We start from the raw sequence: 8,594 nt of genomic DNA, 5'->3' as shown, positions 1-8,594 counted from the left end.
GGGGAGCAGAATAGCAGATGTGTGCCAGAATACCTTAGGATGATTTCTTAATAGCTTCATAAATCCATTCATGCATTACAGGCATACCAACACCACTGTCAGCCTGCTGCTAGGCTAGACACCACAGGCCTTTGAGCACCTACTACATAAACACAAGTTAGTTGGCCCTCATATTTCTCTTTGTTAGTCACTCCACTGATGCGACTGGCAACAATTACAAGTGTTATTTTGGTAGTTGCAGCTTTATTCTTCCTAATGGAAAGCGATGCAGACTGTGGTCCTTAAACGGGATTAGAAGACAACAAAGCCATGAAACTGCTGATGCCATGTATTCATCCTCTCATGTGTGTTTGGCCTTTCTCAACGTCTTGCCTGCACAGGGACTTAGCCAGACTGCTCAGCTGGCTGTCCCTCACAGCTGTGGCCGCTGTGCACACTCTCGGTTAATTACAGGACCACTTCTGTATGACTGCGCAGTCAGCAGGTTCACTCCACAGTTATTGTGAGGGGTGGGTGAACTGCGATGCCGAGTTGCTCTCATTATCTGCTCAGCGCTTACTTGTTGTTTGGGTCGCTTGTGCTGGTATATACCAACCCCCCTGTCAGTGGAGTCAAGTACTGATTACTGTGCACAACCACAAAGTAAAACATTTTATTTGGATAATTGATAGTCAGCAAAAAAGATGCACAGGATATATTTTGGCAACAATACATTTCCATAAATTACAGCGACACTGAAGATTATTGTTAGCATCTTTCTTCTGCTCATCTCCAGTGCAGCAATCAGTGCTCAAAACATTTCCTACAAAAGTAAAACTACTGTTAGATATAAAATAATGACCTCATGATAAATACAAGTGGGTAGGCAAAATTGTCACTTTGAACTGTATCAGCTCGTGGAAAAACAGTGCATACCTGTTCCAAATCCATCTCCTCATTAATGTTAAAGGCAAGTTCCTGTTTTTCTCTCTCTGCCTGCAGCCAAAAAAGTGAAAGTAAATATTTAAAAACGGACATGACTTAAAAGACAGTGGTAGTAGAATATGCTTAGTTTTAACTGTGTGCTGGCAGTATCTCCGAGGAGATTTTCCAAGTGAACACATCCAAGGGTTACATTACCGGTTAGACTCTGTGGTGACCTGTATTTTAAATATATTCTTAGTTCTTAAAGAGCTGCTTTATTTTCCAGTTTAAAGTGGTGACACATAGTGGATTTAAGCCGCTTTCATGAATCTTATGAAGTAAAGATGGTCAGTTTTGCAACATTGTTAGCTACAGTCACCTACGCTCAATATGCCGCATGACCTTGGTGTAAATTACACCTTTGTTTGTTGTGGCACTTACTGTGTCACACGACACAGTAAGTGTGATATTCTGCTTAACCTCGTTGAGCCTGATAAGGTGACAAAGGCTGCGCTAAAAAGAGGAATTTCTTACTTATAAAATAAATCAGGCTATTCTAGTCTTCTTTATCCCTTTCTATACCCCTAACCTCAGAACCATTGACCAGCAGGTGTTTGTACGTGATGTTATGAAAAAGATTTGCGTGATAACATTAGTTTATACAGTGGCGCCTACCTCCAGGGAGACTCGCCTCTCTCCAGAGGTGTGCTGAGCAAACAGAATGGCATCATGGACGGAAAGGAAGAGATTACTGCGGGGTATATTGCCGTTATCAAAAGCTCCTCCAGCCTCCAGTTCCTCATACACCTGGGCTGCAGGCAGCAAGATAACAAATATCAAACAAGAGAAATACAATGGCGATACGATTTAGCAAGAGAAGAACAGTTATTCGAGGCTCCGAAGCAACCGATCACAATACATTTTTCTTTGGATCATCCCTTTATCTCACTGGCAAATGCTGGACATGCGCATCCTATAACAAGTTTATAGACATGTAGTCTAATGTCTCACTCTAACAGTGTCCTTCACAGACCTTACGGACTCGGTGTTGTATGAATGACTAGGTCTCTGTTCCGTGCCAACTGCTCAGTAGAGCCAGCAAGTGTGAATACACTTAAGTCATTTAAGATTTTACCTTGAACACTGGCCAGGTACAGTTTAATGCCCAGCACCGCGTAACTTGAGTTCATCTGTGTGGGGAATAAAGGAAAGAAGATTGTTCATAGACAGGCTGGACAGACTATAATCCTAAGAAACCCACAGTCTTGAAAATTCTCTCATTAAAAAGGTTCAATAACATTAATAATACATATCAACATCAGAAATTAAAATGTCAAATTATGCCATGATATATATATATATAATTATTATTATTATTCTTGTGTCAGTTAGTTACATGTCAGTAAATGTCAATTAAGGCTAAGCATTAGCTAGCTAACTAAAATTAACTGCTCAATTGAAAATTTCAAGCTCCCCCATAACAGTAACGTCAGTTGAATAAACTAGTTTAATCACTGTGCAGTATATGGCAAATATAGCAATGTATAATGGCTCCATGAGTATACTTTTTATAAAAGATGTTTTTTTTTTTTATAAAAGAAATTAGTTTGTTCAACATTGGTGCTAGCTAACAGTAGCCATACCGGTAAGCCAGTGAAACTGGCTGCTATGTGGATTATACCTCATTTTATCAACATTACATGTGACTCAAAGTTATTAAATGACATTTATCCCGATAAGGCTGGATAAGGCTGTAATTTCATGCCGGGTGTGTAATTATAGCCTGTAAATGCTGTGTAAACAAAGCTACGTAACATTAGCTGTAACTTTTCTGTTCATAAATTCAGTTTTAGCCTAGATGTTTTTGGGTTGTTTTTTTTTTTTTTTTTTTTTTTTTTTTGGTAAGAGTGTTTCTGTCTCCTTGTTTCTTAAATACTGCCCTTCTACTACCTACTGCTCTTTTTGTGAGACAAGGCCTGTAAGTTCCTGTATTATATTATATTTATATATTATTATTATATTTAATATATCATGAATTAAATTCAACCTTTTCATGCCTATAAAGAGTCCCAAGAATTCTTTTGATTGAACCCTGTAAAAATGGTTCTTATTAAAGCTTCTAGGGGCGTCACGTATGTGATAAAATATAGAGCCTAAAAACTTACAGTATAGAACCACTTGTTTTAAGAGTGTATCTATTAATACTCCAAACAAGCTTATGACCTTTATCAGTACTTTGATGCCCATTAGATCAATGAAGCAGACTCCTGCCAAGTCAAGGATGAGGGTGTGGAAGGGCATGGGTTGGGACTCCAGTGTGACAGCAGAGGGACTGGATGGCTCTTGGTCGGGCGCCTGCTCGCCCAGCTCAATGTCATTACAGTGGAAGTTGACATAGCTGGTGGGAGATTCAGGTTTGCTGGAACTGCCATCGTTCATATCAAAGTCATTTTGCAGTTCAAGATGAGATATAGTCTAGATTTAGAGGAAATACATACAGAAAAGGTCAAGGGGTCATATTTTCAGAAAATCTTTTAGATTTTTTTTGGATGTGTGTCTGGCTATGACATGTCTGTGTCATGTCATGTATTCTTGATCCCACCTGAACCTTCATGTTAACCAAAGAGCTGGGCTTTCTCCTTCTTGTCTCCTCCTCCTTCTCCTTCTTCTCCTTCTTCGCTTTTGCCTTCTGTTCTTTCTCTAAGAACTTCCGCCTGACCAGAATAAGTTTGCCAGGGTCCAGCCCAGTCTAGACACAAACATGCCTATGTAAACACTCGCGCGCCACAAGAACACATTCATTCAACCGTGAGTGACAGCAAAAAAGGTCATTTATTCACTGTACCTTTTTGATGATCCTCTGGTGAAATATTTCAGCATTTGCAAAATAGATTGGCGAACAATAGTTGACTATTTTCACACCTGCTATTGACATGACCTGTGGAGTTATTACAAAAAAAAACATGAGATGCAAGTCCACTTACATTATGTGTAATGAGAAAAATACACAAAAATATTTAGTTTTCATACCTTAGTGTACACCTTCGGGTTTTTGTAGATATCTGTATCCATAATCTGGACTATTGCCGAACCATTACGACTACAAGGAACACATTATTAAAATGAGTAATCCAGTAATATACACTTGACAGTGTGCAGCGCTTTCTTTTTTCATTTTTGGTTGAAATATAGCACTCCACTGCATGGAGTTTACTTACAACTGTGTCTTGAATATGACTACCAGAATGGAAAAGCCCACTCCAATAGCAACTCCATAAGGCAGGCTAAGAAAGAATGTGGCCAAGAATGACACAACCCACACACACTGGAAGAGAAAGAAAAACAGAATAAGAAAAAAAAATTTGGGGAAAAAAAAAAGATATTGTATTGTTCTGCAATACTGCATCCAAGGCATGGCCTTGACTTACGCAGTCTAATTTGCTCTTCTTCCATAAGTAATAGGGATCAGAAAGCTGTAGGAGCGTGTTCTTCAGGTTGACTGCAATTAAAGCTCCAAGCACTGACTGGGAAATAAAAGATAACATAGGTTATTAATCATGCCAAGATCTTTCTCTTACCTCTATTTGAAACGTTTTGTATAATCGGTCAAGGTGCTAGTATCATACTCTTACGTCCACCTACTTTTGGAAGTGGTTTCAGGTAGGCTGCCAATGCGAGCATGGTAACCATTACGACCAGCATCACACATAGACTGGCAAACTATGACAGGACAAAGGTTTCGGTCGTTAGCAGTTTGACGTAATATTCTCTTGCGGTGTCCATGCTATTTGTCTTCGTTAAATTACATGCAAGACATGTAGATGTACCACAGCACTGACCTGTGATGTTCCCCCAGCACTGTCTACAGCCAGGGTTACAGACAGGGCACAGCAGATCACATGGATCTTAAAGAAGGACCCCAGGAAATTGCTGCAGCCAAGAGCCAACATTTCCTGTATGAGAACATGTAGGCAGTTTTTACAAAATGGAACAAAATACAAATTTTGAACTAGTCAAAGACAAGCAGTTTTTCTACCTGGTTGGGATCCACATCGTAGCCATGCTTGGCTGCCAGTGTCCTGCCCATGGCCAAGTTGATGACATACCCCACTATTGCCAGGGAGAAAGCTGTGCTCAACATGTCTTCCCACTGACCCACTGTGGGCAGGATTGGTGCTGGGAATCTGGAAAATAGAGACAAGAAACAAATCTAAACTGAATAGTTAAAAAAAATGAGTTGCATGAGTAATTTTTATGAATGAAGCAGCCATTGATAATGAGTATTCTGATATTTGCTTTACCCCAAAGGGATTTCTCCCACTATGTCCATGTGATAGATCTCAGGAAGATGCAGAGGGCCTGAGATGGCCGTTGCCACCACCACCTGTGTAGAACAGGAACAGGGAGCAATCGCCACTGTTGCCTTTATACTGCTAGATTAGTCACGAACAATCTACAAAAGAAATCTGTCCTAAAGCTACATGAAATTGTACAAACACTGTACCAAAAAAGCGCACTTTTGTGCCCTCTGAGAAATGGCAAACCATAAACTACTTACAATAATGATCTCCATAGGCAGGGGGAAGGGCAGTTTGTGGCGGTAGCGTGCACCCAGCTCCTTCGCGACAATCAGAACTATGCTGCTGACCAGAGCAAATACTAGTGATGCTATGTTGGTATCAGGAAGGCCGACTATAATATCTGCAAGAGTCTGTGACAAAGAATAAAAATGACATATTCTGTTAGCATATCACCTACCAAAGCCTTTTGATGCTCTTTAATCACTATATGAAACAGATATTTACATATACAACAGCCAGCGGGCCACTGTAAGGTGGCACTTTGATACCAAAGATGTACTTGAGCACTGAGATGAGGATCTGCAATCCTGCAGCAGTCATGAAGCCTCGGACGAAGGATTCTGACAGATAGATAGCAACAAACCCAAACTGCATGAAGCCGAGGCCAATCTGCACGGACATAAGCAGTTTTCAATGTGACACTTTTAGATTAAACTCTACCTCTCATTTCTTTGAAATTTCACTTTAAAGTACTCATCTTTTAGTGGTACAAGTACCTGTATGATCGCAGTGAGGCAGGCCAGGGTTCCAGATATTCCAAGGCGCACGTCATTCATCCTGTCTCTGTCCACTATTGTAGCATTAAGAGTGGTATTGAAATGACTGAAGTCCGACTCTGGGGCCAGCCTAAGACACACGATTCCCACCATAATGCTGAGGACAGCGAAAGTACCTGGACACAGAAAGTAGTGTCTCACGTCTATTTTCTTTGCCATACTGCAAACTTGGCAGAGTCCGGCTGAGTGCAGCCGATCTACATTGTGCAGCACTGGCAACTTATCACTGTCGTCCTATGAAATTGCAGGAGATATATCAATCTGATCTACCTGGGACCATCTGGTGAGCAGTGCCCATGAAGAAATACGGGATGAGGGGGAAGAAAGAGGAATAGAGACCGTTGACGGGAGGGAGATTTGCCAGGAGGGCAAATGCCATTCCTGGAAAGAACAGAAACCTTTTTATAACTGTCGAATAAATCATGATCACATACAGAAAATTACAAAAACCATGTTACATACCGGAGCCAACACTGCAGCAACTACCATCAGCCAGTTGGTACTACACAAAAGCACCAGAGAGGGGAGAGGACTGACTGACCTTGGGGAACCTGAATGGTTCCTGCGCTGACCCCGCTGACGACATCACACAGCAGGTTGTCTTTCGCTTTGTACTTGGGAAGCCAGCTCAGCACAGGCAGATGTCTGAATAGCAAGCCCTTCAGTCTCGGCACCGAGCATCTGACAGAGGCAAACAAGGGAAGCTCTTTGAAAAGCTCTGCTTTCCTTGTTGTTACTTTGAAGAAAGTCCACAACAGGTCTAAACTTTGTATGGAATCCTAGCTACAAGGCTCTCCACCGTTTGATCACAACACGAAGCCTGTCAGAGGGGAGAGTTCGAGTGATAGGAACACATGTAGTCCATGTTGACTGTGCAGCAAGATTGTAATTCTGTACCTGAAGAGTTTCTTTACTTTCTCTCCAACGGGGAACTGTCTACTCTTCTTTTCAAACTCTCTGTCGAAGTCTGGGAGGTTATATGCCGTCCTGTCAATCACATAACGTGGGCGGTCCTGGTGCATGGCTAAAGCATATTGAAAAACATTAAGGCCATAAAGAAAGCTCTGCAATGCTATATCCTCAATGTGCAATTTGAAGAATTTCAAGAAATCACAAGTAATACACCTTCACACAGTACTCATAAAACCTATTTACTGTCTTTTACATATACATTTTACAATGTAATAAAAACACCTGCTAATTAAATCAAGGCTGCATCAATACTGTTACTTCGGAATGATAAAAATATATAAGTAAGTTTGCATTTTATTTTTTTATCTTTGAAAAAACAAGATGTTTATATTAAATCCTAGCCCAAGGGATCAGAAAATCAGATTTTTACTCATTTTCTTCTTACTAATCTTGAAGAATGCCTTGATGTTGTGTTAAACGTCAGTGGCATATTTCACGTGAAGAGACCCTAATCTAACCTTGACGGATGAAGGAACAACCGACAGGTCGGCGCACTGCTAAAATATTTGATCAACACCAGGTAAATAACAGCACACACACAAGTTCACTCTGTCCTCTTACAGTCTGCATGCAGAAAAAAAAATGTTGGCATTTTCTAAATTAAGTGTACCTCTTTCCATATTTTAGAACAAAATTTATAATAACGATAGACTACCCACACTTAAAAACCTGGACATTTTTGACATTTTAGAGGGAACAGATGGTCAGCTGTCACACTGTTAAGAGTTGATAAACTTTTAACGGACTCTGTGTAGAGCATGAGGGTTATTAGGAACTAAAGCACAAAAAAGAAATAACTGGACGTAAAGCTGGAGTTGAAAAGAGATTCAACTTCACTGTTTGACAAAAGTCAAACAAGGGATATTAGCTAAAAGCGTCTGTTCTACCTAATCTGAATTAAAAATGTCATACCTACAAACAAATGTATACCTATATTTACTGATAAAATGATCAAAATATAAGTTGCAAGAAGGCCAACACTTCCATCCCAATGTCATTACTATCTGTTTAGAAGCACTGATTAATGTCAAAGCAATTAGAGAAAAAGTGTGAAAACACAGTACTGTACCTTAGTGTAGAAGCACAAGGTCTGAAGGCATTTAGCTCAGATGTGTGTATTACTCAGTTGTTTGATTTCTTATCAGGTTGCACTAAAGACCCTCTAGACCTTCTGGGTGGAGCCCAAGAAACTGAAAATCTTGAAAAACTTTGGTACAGGCAGCCTTGCGGGCAAACACAACTCAATCACTTAAATTACTCATTTGTGAGGCAGCTGCTGTGCAGTACAGAGCAAGGCGGTAACATGATGTAATTAACAATTAATGCATATTTAATGGGTCCAGTTTCTATATACATGTAGCATTCTTACATTCATTCTCTCATCAACAAAAATACAATTTTACATGTTTTATGGTAAAAGGTAGACTTGAGCCACAGCTGGAACTAAACCACTTACAAAGCCTAGTTAAACTTAGCTTACATAAATCATACTAACTGCAAAATAAATGATACATATAAATAGTGTTTCAACATTAAAAAGGGTGAGACTGAAACATGAATGACAGCATGTAAAACATGATTA

At 40.0% G+C, this 8,594-nt stretch overlaps 1 protein-coding gene across 3 annotated transcripts; it reads right to left on the bottom strand.

Annotated features, from left to right (window-relative positions):
* Positions 1 to 298: 298 nt before the first annotated feature.
* LOC120803285 (solute carrier family 26 member 9-like) lies at positions 299 to 8,266 on the bottom strand. 3 transcript variants are annotated; one of them, XM_040151617.1, is made up of 21 exons: positions 8,082 to 8,266; positions 6,938 to 7,064; positions 6,582 to 6,721; positions 6,311 to 6,421; positions 5,981 to 6,156; positions 5,709 to 5,873; positions 5,462 to 5,614; positions 5,205 to 5,287; positions 4,940 to 5,087; positions 4,743 to 4,856; positions 4,546 to 4,623; positions 4,332 to 4,427; positions 4,122 to 4,228; positions 3,934 to 4,003; positions 3,749 to 3,841; positions 3,506 to 3,652; positions 3,127 to 3,378; positions 2,039 to 2,093; positions 1,579 to 1,715; positions 916 to 975; positions 299 to 802 (listed from the first exon to the last, which is right to left on the bottom strand). In XM_040151617.1, exons 2-21 carry the CDS (start codon positions 7,060 to 7,062, stop codon positions 791 to 793), a joined length of 2,322 nt encoding a protein of 773 aa, XP_040007551.1. In that variant the 5' UTR covers positions 7,063 to 7,064; positions 8,082 to 8,266; the 3' UTR covers positions 299 to 790. The 3 variants fall into 3 exon arrangements, with proteins under 3 accessions (XP_040007551.1, XP_040007550.1, XP_040007553.1); XM_040151616.1 differs by lacking the exon at positions 299 to 802 and having other exon boundaries at positions 810 to 975; XM_040151619.1 differs by lacking the exons at positions 299 to 802; positions 916 to 975 and having other exon boundaries at positions 1,613 to 1,715; positions 3,069 to 3,378.
* Between the last annotated feature and the right edge of the window lie 328 nt (positions 8,267 to 8,594).

Source organism: Xiphias gladius, chromosome 18 (genome assembly GCF_016859285.1).
Source record: "Xiphias gladius isolate SHS-SW01 ecotype Sanya breed wild chromosome 18, ASM1685928v1, whole genome shotgun sequence".
Classification (NCBI taxonomy): Eukaryota; Metazoa; Chordata; class Actinopteri; order Istiophoriformes; family Xiphiidae; genus Xiphias; species Xiphias gladius.
The sequence above is the reverse complement of the archived record's forward strand: the minus strand, read 5'-3'. Positions and strand labels throughout refer to the sequence as shown.

Bases quoted from the DNA above. Each gene is read 5' to 3' on its own strand.
- LOC120803285 (XM_040151616.1), bottom strand. From the start codon at position 7,062: ATGCACCAGGACCGCCCACGTTATGTGATTGACAGGACGGCATATAAC. The intron at 6,157-6,310 runs GTAGATCAGATT...TTCTGTGTCCAG, and splicing joins TGCTCACCAGATGGTCCCAG to GTACTTTCGCTGTCCTCAGC. The intron at 2,094-3,126 runs GTCATAAGCTTG...TTCCCCACACAG, and splicing joins GCATCAAAGTACTGATAAAG to ATGAACTCAAGTTACGCGGT.